This window comes from Leptopilina heterotoma, unplaced genomic scaffold (genome assembly GCF_015476425.1).
Source record: "Leptopilina heterotoma isolate Lh14 unplaced genomic scaffold, ASM1547642v1 Lhet_98, whole genome shotgun sequence".
NCBI lineage: Eukaryota > Metazoa > Arthropoda > Insecta > Hymenoptera > Figitidae > Leptopilina > Leptopilina heterotoma.
The window spans coordinates 704,467-724,495 of NW_025111204.1; the positions used below are offsets into that span (position 1 = coordinate 704,467).

The window sequence follows — 20,029 nt, forward strand, 5'->3', positions numbered from 1 at the left end:
AGGAGGCGATGAGAATTGAATAGCGAAACTGTTACCAATTGATTTGAAATATTCTTTTTCAGGTGTCGAAGGAGGAGTATGAAACGTGTCGGATAACGAACGCAAGTCCGAGGGTAATAGCAATTTGTGACAAGCCATTCAAGACAATGTATTTCACCATTACCTTCAGGCCGTTTACACCGCAACCCGGGGGCCTCGAGTTTCTTCCTGGCCACGATTATTATTTTATCAGCACCTCCTCCAAGGACGACTTGCATAGGCGCATCGGTGGACGATGCACAACCCACAACATGAAGGTTGTATTCAAGGTCTGCTGCAATAATGACGCAGACACATCATCGTCGGCTACCTCACGCAACAACTGTAAGTTGTCAATCGAAAAAAATTCATCCATAAATCATTCATCGAAAAAAGAATTTAGTCCTACAGATGTTAATTCGTGTTTTTGGTATAGCTTATCTTGATACTACATCTTTCGAAAATACCTGTCTCATACGTATCATGTGTCCTTGCAACATCTATCGATTTCTATAAATATATTTCACACCAGTAGCTCTAAACTTTACCTCATTCTAAATTATCAAATCCGACTAAACACGCAGTACAATAAAGAAAACCGATTCATCAAAATCAAATACATATTTCGAAATTAAATTCCTAAATTTGTTGAATTGATAATTTGGGTCAGTGTACTAAATAGCTCATCGCTAAATAGAAATCAAAGAATTGGGAAATAATAGATCAAATTTCTAGTATCTAAATAAGATTTAAAAAAAACAATTCCTAACTCTTTCTTTTGTTTAATTTTAGCCGTTGCAGTAACGAGCAGCACTGTTTCAAGCAGTAGCTCGACAAGCACAGCAGTTTTGGGTGGTAGTGGAGCGGGATTACTACCACCACCAAGTGTTCACAAAGGAGGAGATCGATTCTATCCCGGAGGCAACATCCATCATCATCATCAGCCAGCCACGGTGTCGCCTACCCTCACCCACATGCCCCCTCCAGTAATCTATCCATCGTATCCCCATCAAGTTCCACAAACACCGATCTACAATGGATCGCCATCCTCATCACCACCTAAGACTTCGATCACTCAAAAGAAGAAGAACAGTACGTATATATACACCCTATCTGATTGTTTTTATCACTACCACAATCTCTAACCGAATAATTCATCTCTTTCTTCACTAAACTTTTTCATTTTTCAAAACTACAAAAACTACAGCATTTTAATTATATACAACCATACATTCACACCTAGAATTTCCTCCTTTGATTACAATCGTTTAAAGGCATTTGTTATATATATTATCGTGCGAAGCTAATCGTGAAACAAAACCGAGAGAGAGATTGCTTTCATAACATTTGAAACAATAGAGTAATTAGGAGAAGAAAAAACATTTAAACGAATCAAGATCAAGAAAATAGAAATCTGTTTTACAATGTGTAAGCGTATGAATTCATTTGAGCTTTAAACTGTGAATACTATAAACACAAGCAGTAATCGGCTTACATTTAAAAACATTGGGCGAAGGGCACGGGTGAAAATTTATGTTCCTCAGTTAGTCTGAATCTACATTTGAACAACAGAGTTTATATAGTATATGTATAATATATGGACTAGGACCCTTTTTCTCGCATAGACCATCTGTTCAAACTAACTCGTTTCCATTTCTGTCCTTGTCGTCACCTAGTAATTTGACTTGAAAATAGCTCGAATTTGATTTGCATTTTACGATAAGCTTCCATGTCAAACAGCCTTAATAAACGTGTACCTTTGCTTTATTAAGGGAGAGAAGAAAAAAAGAAAATTCAGTTTCCGACTAGATAAGCAATTTAGTTTCACATACAATACGATTTTAAAAAATCATTAACTTTTTCAATGCAAAATTTTATGTGCCTGTGGTGTTATGTTTTTCTAATAAAATTCATTTGTTTCGCAGAAGAGTACTCCGATCACCCGAACGAAGTGGTGAAAAACGAAGAGCTCACGTACAACAGTGGGAGCACGAGTATGAGACACGATCGTGTGCAGCGGGTGCTGTACTTGTTATCAGGAACACTTCTGGTCACTCTGCTTTTGCCCAACATGCTACGGTGAAGCGACTGCCGACCGATTTCAAGTGTCAAACCCCTTCTTCTGTGATTATCCTACGTTTAATTAATTTCCGCGAGGAGCGTGTGAATCGAATCGCGGGGACGTCAAGTTGATCGTGTCAACGATCGTTTAAATATATAGCTGAATCGTGTGCGCGCGCCTCCAAAAAAAATTAAAAAGTGGAACCGACGTCGAAAGAGGATGCGTCGAAAATAAAACGAGCAAACAAGCCATATTACAATTAAACGAAGAAATGAAACAAAAAAAAACGAAAAAAAATATTTACTAGGTACTATACCATAGTACGCCCACTAATATCACTACTATAAAAGCGGTAGTCGTATATTGGTTGTCCTTCATTATCATTACGCTAATTCTAGGTATTTATTCAAAAGAAAAAAAAGAAAGAAAAAAATACAAGATCAAGCGTTTTGCGTGCTAAGTATCCTCGAGCGACGACGGAACACGACAAAATATTCAATTTAAATTATAGAGAAGGCTCGAAACCACCACGTCGGCGCATGGCTCTTCCGCAAAAGACTGACAACGACTGAGGCGTGTGTGCATTCCATCCTCGTTCGTATATATTCTTCATGTATCGCCTACGTGTAGTTTTTGAGGCTAAAATCTCGTTGACATTTAATAATATATATTCTCCTTAAGGCCTACCAAAATTTTCTTTACCCCCCAAAAAGAATAATTGTAACCCGTATTTGGAGTAATCGACTTTTTGCACACAAAAAGAATTTATCATTACTAAAAATTTTTCTACAATGTATTATTTTGATAATTCTTTAACGACTCTCCTGTCTCTTTCTCAAAAAATAAGTTCATTTCTTTCAATCCGAAAAGCAAATTGTAAAAACTTTCGTATATTCTTTTTCTGGATAAAGAAAACTTTAATTCTAAATTTTGAGAAGAAAAAAAAGTCGACATCTACCAAGTACATTACAACACAAAAGACTGTAAATGTTAAATTTTTAAATGTAGTGAGAATTTTTGTGTCTAAAATCGAAGGGCCGTGCGCATGACGCGCGACTCGCGACATGATAATTAGCACGCGTGTAAATAAATTTTCCTAACGAATAAAAAAAAGAAAATAATAATGTACAACAGGAACTACTTTGTGAGTTCCTGCCGAAAAAATGAAAGAGAGAAAGAAAGAAACTGAAAAAAAAATCGTGATCGTTTAAGAAGAGTGCATATATAATAGACAAATCTTATTAAAAAAAGAAACAAGAAGGCGAAAAGAAACTGCGAAAAAAGCGTATAACAAAATTCATTGCGCCACACTGTCCACGTGATCGAATCATTGATTCGCTTTTTTTTAGGAACGTTCTGAATTTACGTTCTTTAAAGACAACGGAAAAAATCCGCGACTGTCAATTTCGCAATATTTCTTTTTCTTTTTTTTCCGTTTTGTTTATTTTGTATTTCGAATATATGTATGATGAAAAGAGTGCTTGAAAAAAAGATGAAAATTATTGTGTGTACGTATGAATGTTTGTGTGTGAGAGAGAAGAAACGAAAAAAAAACGAGACAATTTGTATTATAGTTGTAATATACTGAACTATATCTATAGATCTGTATTATATTTATTATCTATTATTATTGTAATGCGAATATTCACTCGATATTCTATAATTATTAGTAAAATATCAAATTTAATAGCGAATTATTACAATACGACGAAATGGACGTAGCGTCGACGTCCTCGAGTCGTTTTGTTCAATTTTTTTTCCTCACATATTTTACAAAAGAAAAACAAAACCAACGAGGCATTTACCGATACGTTACATTTGCGAATTGGCCCTTTTGTTATTTTCTGTCTTTCTGTTACTTATTTATTATAAAATCAAAGCGACATTGCATTCACACTTTCATTGCATGTACATTGTTTTTGCATTAAAAAAAAAGCGAAGAAAAACTCGGATTAAAAATGTCACGAAAAGAAACTATTTTTTTAAAACCGACCTGATCAAATTTTTAAAAAAATGGACTTAATTCTGTTAATTAAAAAGGAAAATCGTGAATGCATCCGATAAATTATAATTTGACGAAACGAAATTTTTATAAAATTGTCGAGACGAAGAAAAAAGAAATGAAAGAAGAATCGATGCGTTTATATGGAGCAAATTAATTGTAAATACGAAATGTGTACCCGAAGCTCCGGACTGTAGATGAATCCCCTGCACATTAAAAAAAAAGAAATGTTTTTCCATAGTCAATCATCAGTTTTCAATGTTCATGCACTCATCTATCTCCGCGTCACAGTTTGCAAAAACAAAAGAAAAACACAATAATCATAAATTGATTTTTCTAAGACAATGTTCAACGAATTATGACAAGAAAAATGAAAGAATCGTATTATCCGCAGTATTGTAAGTCTAAGTATTGCCTGCGCTTCTCGCTATTTAATAAATTGTCTTATTTGTCAGTTTTCTTTACAAAAAAAAAAATAGTGGACCTGCCATATTGTAAACAAAATTTCATCGATTAATATAAATCATCGTAAACTTTCTCAATTCCCACAACGTCTTCTAGTCATGTATTTTGTAAAGAGAATAAAATAATTTATGATACGATTTTGCATAATATTTGCCATTGAATAGTGTGTCAAATAATTGCAAATACAACTAAGAAACAATATCAATCTAGAGGGAAAGGGAGAAAGAGCGACAGAAAGCTGAAAATTATTTCGGTATCCGGATACGCGGATATTTGTATAATACGAAAATTGAATTTTTATTTTCTCTGTTGCAAATATTTTACATCAATCAATTTTTAGTTTTTCTTCTTTCAAAAGATTCAACGTGAATTACTAAATTAATAGTAAATAAAACAAAAATTCTCTTCAGAGGAAATTGGAAATTCGTTTGCTAAAACTTCATCACTAAATTTACAACTAATTGAAAAGTAAAAAAATAGAAATTGATTCTTTTGCGTAAAAGTTTTGTTTGAAAAAAGGAAGAAAAATTGATACCAATTTGCGACAAGAAACTAAAAATGCAATTTTCGGAAAACATAACGAAGATTGTAATTTATATTAAAGCCTTACTCTCCAAACTGACTTACTTTTTCCGGGAATATGAGAATAGTTTATGGGATTTAGAATTAATTTTGCAATAACTAATTCCACGTGTAAAGAGAATATAATTTTTGTCAATAACCACGGAAAGAAAAAAGGAAATCTTGTTAAAAGTAAAACTACGTTTTTAGAATTAAAAAAGAGCAAACACATAATTTTTTTTAGCGACAACGCAGCAGAGGTACATAGAAGCAAAAGTGTGTGAATGGTGTTCATTCATAACGAACACTATAGGCAAATACAGTATAAACAATAATTTAGGCTCGAATTATTGATAGAAAATAGACAAGGTCATTTCACTGCATTTTTATTTTTTATTTTACTTCCAATTCTCATTCCGACGAGGCGTGGTTCATGCTTTTGTAACAATTTTTTTTTCTCTCCACAGTCTCGATTAATTAACCCAAAAATTCCTAATCACACTCGCAAGTAATCGTTGTGTATTAAATTTGATATTTCTCTCTCTACTAATAAAAAAAATATTGCTTGCGATTGTGCATTACGTACGCTCATTATTGTAAATATTTCCGGGTTTCAACAACAACAAAAAAACGGTCAATAAACTATTATTTTTAAATACAAAAAAAGTATTCCACGTCTCGACCTAAATCCCTAAAACCAAATCCTTATTTTTTTTTTCTGCTAATTTATTTCAAAACATCAAATTTTCTTTCCTGCGACAACGTTGGATAACAATCGCGGCGGCATTTAAAAAAAGGTCAATGCGCAAATCAATTTATATAATTAGAAAACAAGAAAGCAGAGGATTCGTAGATGATTTGTACATAAAAAAAACGATAAGTCGAAAAAGAAGAAAAACAACAACAACACGATATTAAATACATAATAGGTACGAGATAGGTTTCTAATAACGATTTATTATTAAAGAAAAAAAAGTGAATGTACGTTGATGTCTAAGATTTTTAAAAAATGGAACACACAAAGTGATTAATTATTAAACTATGATTATTATTCGTAAACAATACAATTGTACTAAGTAAAATGAGAACGTCGAGTACAGCCACACTTAGCCAGGTCAATGAATTCTCTCACGTTGAAATAATATTATTTTATAACCGGTATTCACACCACATTCGTGTTTATGATCATGGATTATGCGCGGCCAGCACTCATTTTCCCAATTTAAAATATGACAACAATTTCGTTTTTGGTAATGATTATTTGTTTTTCTCTCTATGTGTGTGTGTTTATATAAAGTCGGTCATAAATATTAAATTTTTTTGCTTAATAAATAATATTCATTTGGTAAATGGCCATTTTTCAGATTTAATATCAAACGGGAAATGATTTTCGTATAAAAAAATAGTCTACTACCACTTAGTATGTCTTTTTATAAACAACTCTAATAATTATTATTAATAATTTATCTGTCACACTGAAAAAAGAATTTGATTTAAATAACCATTCAAATTCAAATAAATAATTATCTATATTATCAAATATTTACTTAAATCAAATTAGTATTATTCAAAACAAATAATTTTTACATAAATTAAATTATATTTGAATTAATAATTTTTGCATTTAAAGCAAAAACAGTTTAATTATAATAAAAATTATTTGAATGCAAATAAATTTAAAAATATTTAGTTGATGACAATTATTTTTAAATCAAGTAAATTTTTTTACAGTACACTAACGGATTTAAAATTCATAATTTTTCTATTTGATAAATAGAATAAATTAATTACTTTTAATTCTCTTTATAATTATTAAAAATAGTAATTTTTAAATTAAAAAAATATATATTTTATTCGAATTTCAAAAAAATCTTTAAAAAATTTTACTCAAATTCAAAGAATTACTTTAAAAAGGTTTTATTTAAAAAACTAATTTTTACATCCAGAGAAAAAATTTTTTTTTTAAATTTATTTGATACAGATCAATTTTATTTAGTACAAATAGAAAATTAACTTCCTACGAAAAAATTTATCTGTAATAAAAAATTTTATCTGTGACAAATAAAATTGTTATTTACATCAAAAAAATGTAATAGGCTGTCTAATAAATATAAATTTATTTAATACAAATATAATATATTTGGATTAAATAAAACATTTTTCTGAGTGTAAATATTTTACTCAAGAATTCAAAAATTATTTTTTAAACACTTTTCTTTAAATTAAATTCAAAGAGATATTTTATTCAAATTTTCAAAAATAATTAAAAAATTTAATTACATATTTAATAGTTTAATATTAAATAAATATTTCTTTAATATTAAAGAAAGAAATATTTTATTTAACATTTTTATTAAATCACGAATTCTTTAAAAGAAAATTTAAAAAAATTTTCATTTTCATTTTTAAAATAATGCAATATTGCAAAAAGTATTTAATAAAGTAAACGATTACTTGTCTATTATTAAATAGAAAATTTGTTTCTATGAAATAATTTTTATTACAGTCACTAAAATGATATTTACTACAAATACTGAAATTATTGTTTCAAATACAATTTAATTGATTTAAATAAATAATTAGTCGATTCAAGTAAATATTTATTTGATAATAGCCAAGTAATCGGTTATTTGAATCAAATAAATTTTTTTTCAGAGTAACAAAAACAGTAATTTTAAATGTTTTGTAACTAAATATTAGAAAAAACAATTTAAAATTTTTTTGCTAATTTATTTCCTATTCTGCGTTATTTTACAATTTAAAAAGTTAATTTCAACGAAAATAGAATTTTAAGAAAAAATTTGCTTTAAAAATGAATTTAAAAAAGTAAACAAAAAATTACTGCAGCAGCTATAAATTGATAATTTTGTTCATAAAGTTTCTTATCGTTCCATGTAAATTACATTAATCTCTTTTGATTTTTCAAACTCGTCAAATATTTCCTTAGAAGTTTCATAAAATTTCAATTTTCCATAAAATTAGTTTTTAATTAATGCCTCCCAGTTTATTAAAACCCTAGAGCGTAAAAGCAAAATTTGATTAGTCTCTTGCAAAACAGAACCAAAAGTTTGAAAATATTTTCTGAAATTCGAGTACCTAGAGTGTAAAATTTTTAACTTTTAGAACGCGATTTTAATTACTTAATCCATGAAAAAAAAAAAAAATGTCATTTTGTAAATTTTTAAAAGTTTACAAAATGATTTTATACATTTTTTATTTTCTATTTTCAATTTTTTTTTTATTTATTTCTAAATCAATTTTATAATTTAGTCCTAAACAACTTGTAAATTATTCAAATTTATTCCACAATTTTTCAATTTTAATTTTTATTAAAACTTGGTCAAAAGGCAAAAAAAATTGTTTTTTATTCGAAAATGTAATTATTTTGAAACAAGATCATTTTTCTGGGTTAGTGAACTTCCACTCTGCTTACAACTTATAATATGTATGAGTGTGTTTTGTGGAAATGATTCATTTGCCTTAATAAGTTCATGGACTTGATGTGCAATTTTTTTCAAGTAAACTTTACAAATACAGAAGGAGATTTTCTGGGTTTAATACATTCGTAGAATCTCCGGAGAGGGAGAGAGAGAGAGAGAGAAAAAAAAAGAGAGCCGGCTGTGTGTAATTCCATAAACACGGACTTCATTAGAGTTTGCGTGTGCCCACGTAAGCACAATACATACAATTAAATTATGCCGTTCATTCAATACATACAAATGCAAAGTAGCGTAGAGTTCATAAAGGTAGTCCATTGTAGCGAAATAGCTTTAAACGAGAAAAAAAAACAGGAAAAAAAACACATAATCAACAAAAAAAATACCATAAAATAAATAAATTTTTGCCGATAATCTTATAAACACATAATATGTTAATTAATTATTCTCAAGCAGACAGGCAGACAGACGTACTTCTCATGGTACACTATTCTTTTTTTACCCCCCTTTTTCGTCCAATTATAGAAAAAATTCAATTTTTCACAAATTAAGTATCATTTTTTCGTAATTTAATAATAAGAGCACAATATATATATGTGTATTTTTCAGGGAATTAATAAGAAAAATTCTTTTTCATTTTGTTTTGAAATTTGAAAAATCACCGACGTTACACACAAAAACATTGTAGGTATATATTGTACATGTATATCGATATAATAATTATATCGATAGAAACGAAAGTAAAAAGCCGGATATATTAAATGGTACATTATGATTTTAAATAAAGTACCTTAAATAAATCGTCTTTGTAAGTACAAAAGAATTTTTCAAGAAGTGAAAAAAAATCGCCAGTTTATTTTTAAGTCGACAAAAAATTACAGTCATTTTTTCACCGCAGTAAAAAATATTAATTTCATGCTGTCGCTCTTAAAATAACATTTTTTCTATACAATTCGAACACCAAATTAGTTAAATTATTCTATTTAAATTTTTAAAATAATATAGAATAAAAAAAATTGAATTTAGTAACAAAATAATCTTTAATTAATATTCAATTTTATCATTAATATTTAATTGTTTAATTAATATTTAATTATTAATTAAACATCACTCAAATAATTGAAATTCAAAAATTTAATTAAGATTCAATTAGTTAATTAATATATAATATTGATTAACATTAAATTGAGCAGTATTCGAGTAATTAAATTACACAATAAATCATTAAATGAAATGCAAATGTGAATTTACTACTTTTGTACTCACAAAGAGAACATTTCGTAACGAAAAGAAAAAAAACGCGTGAATTTAAAAAAAATGCGGTTTTGAAAAAAAAAATTATCGATATTTGTAATTCCTAAAGAGTGAACATTGTAAAAAGAGACATCCGACTTTGTAAAATTTTCTTTTTAATAAAATTTGAAAATATTTTATGACAAGAAGACAAATTTATTGTGTATTGAAAATAAATTTCAATATTTTCATCAACAACTAAAAAATTATCCCTTGGCCTAAAAAAAATCTCTTTTTGATAATAATAATAGATAGATCTAGTAGTATAGATATTATTTTGTTTTTCATATAAAAATTTTCCTCAAAAAATATATTTACAAAGTAAAACACAAATCTCGGAGGTGCTATTCAGAATTTTAGTATATTTTTGCGAATTTAAAAATAATAGAAATTTTTTTTCTTTTGATATAATTATTTAATTTTTAATATTTTCATTTAAAAATTTAATTTCTTAGACGTTAAATAGTTTTTATATTTGTTGTATATTTCAAAATAAAAACATTTTTAACAGTCAATTCAAGAGCGACACCATGAGAAGCGGAAAGATTGTTAAAAAAAAAACCTGTCAATTTAATTAATTACTACTTTTAAGCGAAACAATCGTTTCTCAGTATAAACTTTTGTGCCATTCAGTAAAGAATTCTTTTTTTCATTTTTAACTACATTATAATATATCATTTTCAGTAATAGAGGTGCAATTTTCTTTTAAACTCTTAATCGAAAACAACGTCCAAATGACATAATAAATAAATTGTAATCTAATTATAATTATTACATAATTCCAAATTTCAATAAAATTTTTCCTTTTACTAATAATTTCTTCAGAGTTATATTTCAAAAAAAGTAATTTTTTATTTCGATAACAAGACGGAGTTTAATCGAAGAATAAAACTCATTTTAAGAGTTTTATTCCAATAATCGTTTCTCAAAGAAAAAATATACCAAAGTGAAGAAGAAGTTGGTTATATAGAATTAAAGAAAAAAAAGGCCTACACTTGTTTAAAAAAAAACACAAAAGCACCGAGTAGCATAATATAATCTTCATTCATTCTTGTAATAATTGTTAAAATGACTAAAAAAAAAAAATTTGAAAAATAAAATCATTTGGTGGTAAAAAAATACATATGCAGCGAGTTTTAAAGGTCCATGCGAAAATAAAGACGCGTGTTATATATAAAAATATATATACAGAAATTATACCTGCGCGGTAAATCGTTGTCAATAAAATATACATAGACGAATTAATAAAATCCCATCACACATTATATTTACGATAAAAGCGGATGATTATCGTAAATAATGTAATTATTCGTTTTATTATATTATAAATATAAATCAATGAAGCGAATCAGAATGCGTTTAAATTTCTGTTTCGTTTTTTTTCAGCGGAATAAAAAAAAACAAAAGAATAATAAAAAAAGATAAAATAAGCACACGTGCTTTGCGTGGCGCTATTGTTGTTATACGAACCAACTCAAGACAGAAATGGTATACAAGATTAAGAACAAGAACTTAAACAAAAAAAAAAAAAAAATGAAAAAATGAAAAAAAAATGGGACATAATATTTTATAACTCAACTTTTGTACAGAATAAATAAATACTTGTACTGTGGACCAATATTTCTTTCATTTCATTTTACCCTTCAAATTAATCATTAAAACTGTAAATTAAAATAATTTCATATTAAATTTAAAAAAAGAATTGTGCATTTTATTTGTGTTAAATAATAATTTATTTTTCACTAGAAATCAGTTATAAATCATTATTAATTAAAATTAATAAAAAACTGCCCTACTATCGCTTTTGTGTATATTATAAATTATTTATTTATTTATAAGTTGGCTTACAAAAGTATAAAAATATTTCTGCGAAAACATTTCCGTGGGGAAATGTGTAAATAAATAAATATAAGAAAAATAATAATTATATACATTACTTCATTCTTATACTTTTAATAATAAAAATGTATTATTTTATTTACATTTACAATAATATTTCGTTTTTCATTTCTAAATGATTTTTACAGATTACAGTAAATTTATTGGGGCTTTTTACTATTACTTTTAATTACTTTTTTTAATTGAACCAAAAAATAAAAATATTTTATTACTATATTATTACTATTCAATGATTATTAATATATTACAATTAGGATTTATAATAATTTATTATTTTATAACCTTTATATAAATTATTTTAATTTTATATATTTATATTTTATATTATAATATTGTTAGAATATTAAAAATATTATATTGCGATAAACAATTATAATAATTAAATAATATTAAAGATTATTAAACAATAATTACAATTATTATAATTGTATTATTTAAAATATAAATTATAAGAGTAATAATAATAGTATAGTAATATATTTTGAAAAATTAAGAAATATATTTAAGTACTGAGAATATTTGGTAAAAAAAACTGTTTTAAATAAAATTGTTTATTATAAAAATTCTAATAAAGAAATTTTCTAAAATCTTGTGGAAAATAAATTTTGAATTTTAAACTCGTGAATCAAGTGACCAATGAAATAATAATTCTCAGACATGCGCATTTCGAAAATAACTCAGTGAGTCAAATTCAGTACCGTAAAATGAAACAACGTGGTTTACTGTGATTTAATGTTTTCGTAATTAAAGCAAAATTGAATTCTAAAAGTACTATTCTATTTATTATAAAATATGTCGTTCTTTATAAGAAATAACAAAGAACCAGGAAAACTTAAGAGAAAGGTAATTTATCCAATTTAGTATCATTTACGCCACATGTTTTCGTTTCTTTCATTTTGAGGTTAGGTTAAATATTCTCTAATTTTTTTCTAAATTTACTTAAATTTGGGTAAAAATAATATTTTTTACTATTTTATTCCAATAAAATTGTATAAATAAACTAGTAAAAATAATTATTAATGATAATAATTACAAGAGAAAGAAATATTTATACTTTGTTTATTATGCACGTGAAATTCTTTTTAAAAGTAATATTTATTATTTTAATTTTAGTTTAATGGTAATTCTGAGGGTTCGAAGAAATTTGCATCAAAAGGTAAAAAGCGAAATGTGAAAAACAATAAAGACGATGATGAAAGTATTGCGAGTAGTGACGAAGAATTTGCTGAGCAAAGAAATAAGTGAGTTATAATGATTTACCATTGTTGGATTATTGCTAATTGATTTGGTAATAATTAATAGAGGACTCATTTAATATATTCTATTCTACGTTATTAAATTTGCAAATTTTTTCTAAACAGAGGTTTAGAAGAAGACTATGATGATGATGAGGAAGAAGAAGAGACTGCTCAAGAGAAACGTTTAAGATTGGCAAAGAAATATTTGCAAGAAATTGAAGAGGAAGGTAAAATAGAAAAATAAATATTTAATTCATCTTTATAAGTAATTAATTAATTAATTAATAAAATTAGTTCTTTTAATCCTTTATCATTATTGAATGAGTATGTTTTTTACATTCGAACCTAATTTTTCAGAAAAGGACAGAGAAGATTTTGAAAAAGGTGGCATTGCGAGGCGATTACATGAAGAATATTTAGAAGAAAAAGGAAGATTGAAAAGAACCGTAGCTAGTAATTATACAGGACACGGTGAAACAATTATTTTAAAATGTAAATATCACAGAGAAACAATCACCTGCCTTTGTCTTTCAAGCGATGGAAAATTTCTCTTTTCCGGTTCCAAGGATGGAACAATTGTCAAATGTAAGTATTATAATTTTCTTTTAAAGAAAAAAGAAATTTGAAATTAAAACAAAAATTATTGAAATTTGGAATTTAAAGAATTCTATAAATTTTAATAAATATTTAAAGATTATCGTCCTTAAAGAAAAATCAGCTTTTAATAATTATTCAAGAAATATTTAATTTTTAAGAAGGAATAATGACAATTTAATGTTATTCAGTATTTACTAAAAAATAATTTAATTTTCAGGGTGTTTAGCGGACAAATCTAAAGTCAAAATCCTAAAAGGAAAACGAACGAAAAATGATAATGGAATTAAATGCGTAGAATGTATGGCGATCAGCACGGATTCAAAATTTGTAGTAAGTCTAGTAAAAATCTGAAAAAAATTCAGCTAATTAAACTATCAATTTAATAATTAATTAATAAAGCTATAAATATTGTAAAAGAACTTTGCTTCTAAACTTCTTGTTTTTTAAACCAATATTTTGATTATTAAATTTCCGAAATTGATTAAAAATAGGTAGTTGGAGACAAGGCTACTAAAAATATAACAGTCTTATCGGGAGATGATTTAAGTCATATAAAATATCTCCAAGGACATAGAGGAATGGTTACGGGCTTAGTTTTTCGAAAAAATACACACACCTTGTATTCAGCGTCAAAGGATGCGAGTGTTAAAGTTTGGAATCTGGATGACATGGCCTACGTCGAATCATTGTAATTAATTTTGTTCGTTCTTACACATTTTATTGATCTTACTATCACAATTTTAAAACACTTCAATTTTTCTCCTTTAAAGCAAAACTTGTAATTTAAAAAATTAAATTAATTTAAAAATTTATTGTAGATTTGGTCATGGAAGTGCTATAACTTCAATAGACGCTCTATCGCGTGAACGTGCCGTAACAAGTGGAGGTCTTGACGGAAGTATAAGAATATGGAAAATAGTCGAAGAATCACAATTAATTTTCAATGGACACGGTGGCAGTATTGATACTGTGAAACTTATAAACGAAGAGAATTTCCTAAGCGGAGGTGACGATGGTCAATTGAGCGTGTGGGGTTGTCTAAAGAAGAAACCATTATGTTCATATCCTGAAGCTCATGGAAAAAATCCAGAAAATGGATTACCTAATTGGATTTCAAGTATTGCGACACTTTTAAATACGGATCTAGTAGCATCAGGTAAATTCATACCAAAAAATAGAGAAAAATAAAAAAAAGAACCCCTAAAGACTATCAATTTTCTATTATTTAATTACTTAAAGTTAATGGAATATTATAATTCAAAAATAGCTTCATTTTCAGGTTCCAATAGTGGAGTCATTAGATTGTGGCAATGTGAGGAATCGTTTCGAAAAATCAAACCTCTTTTTGACGTTAAAGTAGAGGGATTTATTAATTCTCTAACATTTACGCCCGACGGCAATTATCTCATAGCTGCCGTTGGTAAAGAGCATAGATTAGGAAGATGGTGGCATTTATCAGAACCGAAAAATGGTATAGTTCTGATTCCATTAAATCAAAAACAAAGTAAATGAAATTTTGTTAGTCTGTCTTAGACATTTCACGTGTAAATTTAATTATTTTTAAGCGATATTTGTATTACGAATGTAAAATAAACATATCTTTTATAAAATACAAAAAAGATTTGAAAATTTTCTTTTTCAATTTTAAATAAAAGAAAATAAAAATTTTAATTTCTATTTTTATCTTTTATAAAATGCAAAAAAGAAGTTTTATAAGTTTTCTTTTTCAGCTTTAAATAAAACAAAATAAAAATTATAATTTCTATTTCGATGGTGAAATTAAAATTATTTTTCGTTAGATATTTCTAGATTAGAAAATGTTAAACAAAAATTGTTGAGTCCCTAAACAAATGTAGAAATTATTATTTAATTTCTACGTAACCTATTTTAATTTAAATAGCTTCAACAAAGTTTTCATAAGTAAATATTTTTTGCAGACTGGAAAAATTGTTTATAAATTTTCCAGATTTTTCATAACCGTAGCGCAATAAATTATTGTAAAACGTTCAATATACAGAATACCCAATAATCAAGTCATCAAAATTATTAAAACAAAAGAAAATGTAAATTCATTACAACAACAAAGTGACGTAAAATAATGACTATAAGAACATCATGCAGAAGGAAAGAATTTTCATCAGTAAAAAGAAGCCAAAATTACTTTTTTTACTTGATTGGTTTTCAATTATTTCTTTTAATTTCAGATTCAAACTTAAAAAAATTCAATTATTAACTAATTTACTAATTAATTATTCTTGTTTATTAATTTCAAAAAATTTAACAAAATTCTTCGCAAGAATTCAATTATTTTCATAAATAATAACATTCTTCGTAAGAATCCAATTATTTTTACAAATAGTAAAATTTTTTGCAATAATAATTAATTATTTCTAAACAAAATTTTAATAAAATTTCACGAACATATACAATTATTTTCTAAAATTTTAATAAATCCTTCGAAACAATTCAATTTTATTTATAAATAGTAAAATTCTTTGCAAAAATTCAATTATTTTCGAAAAAAATTTCACGAAAGAATTCAATTTCTTTCTTAATTCGGTATAAAACTTTTCAAAATAATTCAATTATTTTCTAAAATTTCAATAAAATTCGATAATTGAAATATTTAAATAGAAAAGTTATTTAAAACTTTAAGAAGCAAAAAGCAAACAACTAATTACAAACTGCGAACAGATTACCGGAATACAACGATTTTTAATATAGATAATTTAAAATTATTATCTTCGTTAAAATTATTTTATTTTTTTATTTTCATAAAGTACTAAATGTACTGCTATTTCGAAAATAATGTCAAAGAATAATTAATATTTCTAAAAATCATTTACTACTTTCAAGAAAATAATTAATTACTTATAATAAATTTTGTAAACAAATGGACATTAATATAAATATTGCTTATTTTACACTTTAATAATTGTCAATATTTTGTCACTTTGTTGTTGAAAGAAAATTAAAAATTAATAAACGACTAACCTTTCGTAGAATTTGGAAGTGTCCTGGACCCAATATCTTTTAGTTTTAACCAATAAGTATTCATCATTAATCAATATTTGATTTTTCCATTCCTTATTCATTTATTTCCCGAAAATCTGGATTACTATTATATACTGTTGGTGCAATTCATCATTTATGAATCTGAAACAAATAAAAAAAAAACAATAGTTACTATTTTACTTCAACAAAAACGTCAAATTAATACTTTTGCCATCAAGATTCATTAAATAAATAGAATAAAATTAAAAAATAGAAACGTTTCAAATACATTTCACAATATTTTGCTACAAAAATTTTTCTTTTTATACTTTATTTCAAATTTTTATTAATATTGCTATCGATTAGGTTGAAAGAATTGAATATTATAGTGAAAAATGAGAGAAATATTTAGTGAAAATTAATAATATAAATTGAATTAATAAAATAATTTCAAAATAATTGTAAATAATAATTTTAATTATTGGAATTTGTCAATATTTTATTATTGTGTTTAAATAAAAACCTTTTGGAAGTTCTCAGACTCCAGGGAATCCCTGCACTTTTTTCGAATCTGCGCAATTCCTTAGTCTCGTGAAATCGAAAATACATTTCTGCAGAAATTCTTGTGAATTTGAAACTGAAAAAAATAATAATTATCATTTTCCTGTAACAATCATTCAGTTTTTCAAAAAAATATATTTAAATAATTTAAAAATAATGTTGGAATTTAATGCAATATTGTCATATTTTTGTTTGATTAAATACCTTTTAAAATATCCCGTAGAATGCAGACAAATTCTGCGCATCGTGTTCTCAAATTTGGACAATTTTTTTGTTTTCGGAAATTATAAACGATTTCCTGAAGTTTTACTGTATTTCGTCATTCTTGTGTTCTTGAATCTAAAAAAGTTACAAGAGAATCATGTTTTTACTGTAACAAAAAACAGAACAATAATTATGTCACAAATACCAATTATCCAAAACAAATAAAAATACAAAAATTAACACTGATAACAAATTAATTATATTTTATCCCTACAGTATGTAAAATTACAAAAATATTGCCTAAATATTGTGTTTATTCTTGAAATAATAAAATATTACGGCAAACATTACTGCAAAATTCTGTATTGTTTTGTGGAGTCAATGACCTTGAATTATAACCGGCAAAGACCTGCAACTCCTATATAAATTGAACAATTTATTGTGAATTTAACATAACCTCTAAATTATGCGCGACTGCTAATCACTTAGTATTTGTTTATTCTTATCAAAAATCATTTATCAACTATATTTAATCCTTTAAAGTTTAAGAAAAATTGTTCAATTTCTAGGTTATGTTGATATAAGTCAATCGCGTCAATCGTCTACAAAGTTAAAATGAAAAATGATTATAACAATATTTACCTGCATAGAAATACTTGGAAATCGAACTTTTAACAGATGATCGAAAATTTTTCGAATTTACATAAAAACTACTAAAAATATCAGAAAACTATTGTTCCGTTTCTTCTTTATTATGTTTCTGTCAACGGCGACTTTTAGAAATGGGGGGAAAGCCGGAAATCGCAGCAAAAGTGCGCCAAATCACCCTGATCATGCGCAGTTGCATGAACCAATCAGAATCCACATAAGTACTGCCCTCTATCATTAAACAAAAGAAATATATTTAAAAAAGTTAAATCGATTTTAATAATGAATAAATAACACGTAAAATAGAAAATAAAAATTAACTCTATAAAATAGCAAATAAAGTTGTTAAACATAATTGTAGCAATTTATTATTCTTTCCGCGAATATATTAATCATTTTATGTACAAAATTTGTTTTTATTGTTGATATTTTTGAATTTTAACTTACATACAACTTCACGTCTCTGACAATTGTTGCATTTTCTGCAACTTCCGCTCAAACCTAACCTTAAATACTTTTATGTTCATAAGTTCATAACTACGTTTCATTTTGAAAACTTCGAAAGTGTATATTGTAATTGTTTAACTGTTTTAAAAATAAGAAGCAAAGAATTAAAATTATAGATGACAGAAAAGAAACGAGTGTTAATGGTGTGTTTAGGTAAATTTTTACAATTAGATACAAATTCTAGTATTAATTCATTGAACAACAATGTTTACTTTCTTTTTCCTTTTTACGATTAAATTACAAATTATAACTAATAATCTTTAATTAATAATAGGCAATACCTGTAGATCAACGATCGCTGAAGCTATATTCAAAAATTACGTCGAGAAAATGAATTATTTATGGGAAGTTGACAGTTCTGGTTTAAGAGGTTATCACGTTGGGGAAGGTCCTAATCAAAGAGCACTAAATATTCTAGAAAAGAATGGCATTAAAAATTATCATCACATAGCAAAAGTCGTAAGTAAATTAAAAAAACAAAATGTTTTCTAATTGTTAATAATTCTACAGTTACAGTAGTTTTTAAAATATAATTGTCTTACTTAATATAATGAGTTAAATTAATTCTTTTGCTAATAATAGATAAAAAATCAAGACTTCGATGATTTCGATTGGATATTTGGAATGGATGAATATAATTTATCAAAGTTAATAGAACTAAAACCAAAAAATTGTCGAGCGCAAGTTGAACTCCTGGGAAAATATCATCCAAGTGGAGAAGTTATTATTGAAGATCCTTATTTTGTAAGAAAATACTTTAAATTCAAAATTTGTTTTACAAAATATTTGTAATTAATTAGTAAATTATTTAATTTTACAGGAAAATAATATTACCAGTTTTCAAACAGTTTACGATCAGTGTGTTGCATGTGTTGAAAATTTCTTGAAGCAAGAAAATAGTTCTTAATTCAACAACATATTGAGAAAAATGGATATATTTTTTTAAAAATAATTTTTAAAGAGAAAAAATTAGATAAAATTTCAAAAATTCAAGTTGATAAACTACAAATTATTTTTGATATTTATAAATATTGTGCTGGAAGTTTTAATGATCTGATATAGGTTTATCAATCTACAGAATTTTTTAATTTTGTTTAAATTAAATAATTTATAAATTACGTACATAATATTTATTTTTATAGAAGTGTAATTAGAATTGTAGCCAGGAAAGATTTTATGCAAGAATGAAATATTTCAATTTTTCATTGTACAGATTATAAATTTAATTGAAATATTTCAAGATTTGAACAAAGTTCTATTTTTATGTTAAAAATTTGATAAGTAATTTTTATGTTTAATATCGACTGTATTTATAAATGTGACATCGAAAAACATCAAGAGTCTATTAAATAAGTTACAAAAGTGTATCAAAATAATTTATAAACGATAAGCTGGTCTTGAATTGAGAGTTAAACGTTAATAGAGTTTAATTTAAAAAGTTATTATTACGTCTTTAAAAGTCTTTAAATTTTAAGAAAATGCTTATGTATTTATGCAAAAGAATAAGTATTACAGGAACATGAATACTTATATAAAATGAGTA

General features: G+C 25.9%; 3 protein-coding genes and 1 long non-coding RNA gene across 6 annotated transcripts in view; 3 read left to right on the forward strand and 1 right to left on the reverse strand.

The window, feature by feature from the left end:
- The window catches only part of LOC122512390 (ephrin-B3), a 46,114-nt gene extending 40,623 nt beyond the window's left edge, over nucleotides 1–5,491 (forward strand). Inside the window, exons 3-5 of the mRNA XM_043628181.1 lie at nucleotides 63–363; nucleotides 811–1,110; nucleotides 1,944–5,491. Coding sequence (XP_043484116.1) covers nucleotides 63–363; nucleotides 811–1,110; nucleotides 1,944–2,101 — 759 coding nt within the window. The 3' untranslated portion in view covers nucleotides 2,102–5,491. The remainder of the gene's footprint in view (nucleotides 1–62; nucleotides 364–810; nucleotides 1,111–1,943) is intronic.
- The window catches only part of LOC122512392, a 209,786-nt gene extending 191,686 nt beyond the window's left edge, over nucleotides 1–18,100 (reverse strand). The window contains exons 1-4 of one of the 2 annotated variants that reach the window (XR_006302625.1): nucleotides 17,974–18,100; nucleotides 17,332–17,466; nucleotides 17,090–17,203; nucleotides 16,567–16,728 (exon numbers count right to left, since the gene is read on the reverse strand). This is a non-coding gene — a long non-coding RNA (uncharacterized LOC122512392). Of the gene's footprint in view, nucleotides 1–16,566; nucleotides 16,729–17,089; nucleotides 17,204–17,331; nucleotides 17,498–17,973 lie in introns of both variants that reach the window. The other variant, XR_006302626.1, reaches the window with a different exon arrangement.
- Nucleotides 12,423–15,184, forward strand: LOC122512389 (U3 small nucleolar RNA-interacting protein 2-like). Of its 2 annotated transcripts, none has more exons than XM_043628178.1 (8): nucleotides 12,423–12,580; nucleotides 12,851–12,978; nucleotides 13,099–13,202; nucleotides 13,333–13,560; nucleotides 13,790–13,902; nucleotides 14,064–14,260; nucleotides 14,391–14,728; nucleotides 14,840–15,184. In XM_043628178.1, exons 1-8 carry the CDS (start codon nucleotides 12,530–12,532, stop codon nucleotides 15,082–15,084), a joined length of 1,404 nt encoding a protein of 467 aa, XP_043484113.1. In that variant the 5' UTR covers nucleotides 12,423–12,529; the 3' UTR covers nucleotides 15,085–15,184. The 2 variants fall into 2 exon arrangements, with proteins under 2 accessions (XP_043484113.1, XP_043484115.1); XM_043628180.1 differs by having other exon boundaries at nucleotides 14,852–15,184.
- A 378-nt stretch (nucleotides 18,101–18,478) lies between the features above and the next one.
- Nucleotides 18,479–19,901, forward strand: LOC122512378 (low molecular weight phosphotyrosine protein phosphatase 1-like). Its single transcript, XM_043628164.1, has 4 exons — nucleotides 18,479–18,639; nucleotides 18,761–18,945; nucleotides 19,069–19,230; nucleotides 19,307–19,901. The coding sequence occupies exons 1-4, from the start codon at nucleotides 18,603–18,605 to the stop codon at nucleotides 19,391–19,393; spliced, it is 471 nt and encodes a 156-aa protein (XP_043484099.1). The 5' UTR covers nucleotides 18,479–18,602; the 3' UTR covers nucleotides 19,394–19,901.
- Nucleotides 19,902–20,029: the final 128 nt, after the last annotated feature.

Coding starts and splice junctions, on each gene's coding strand:
- LOC122512389 (XM_043628178.1), top strand. CDS start 12,530: ATGTCGTTCTTTATAAGAAATAACAAAGAACCAGGAAAACTTAAGAGA. Junction 12,581..12,850: donor CAGGAAAACTTAAGAGAAAG/GTAATTTATCCA, acceptor TTTTAATTTTAG/TTTAATGGTAATTCTGAGGG. Junction 13,561..13,789: donor GGATGGAACAATTGTCAAAT/GTAAGTATTATA, acceptor TTTAATTTTCAG/GGTGTTTAGCGGACAAATCT.
- LOC122512378 (XM_043628164.1), top strand. CDS start 18,603: ATGACAGAAAAGAAACGAGTGTTAATGGTGTGTTTAG. Junction 18,640..18,760: donor AGTGTTAATGGTGTGTTTAG/GTAAATTTTTAC, acceptor AATTAATAATAG/GCAATACCTGTAGATCAACG. Junction 18,946..19,068: donor ATCATCACATAGCAAAAGTC/GTAAGTAAATTA, acceptor TGCTAATAATAG/ATAAAAAATCAAGACTTCGA.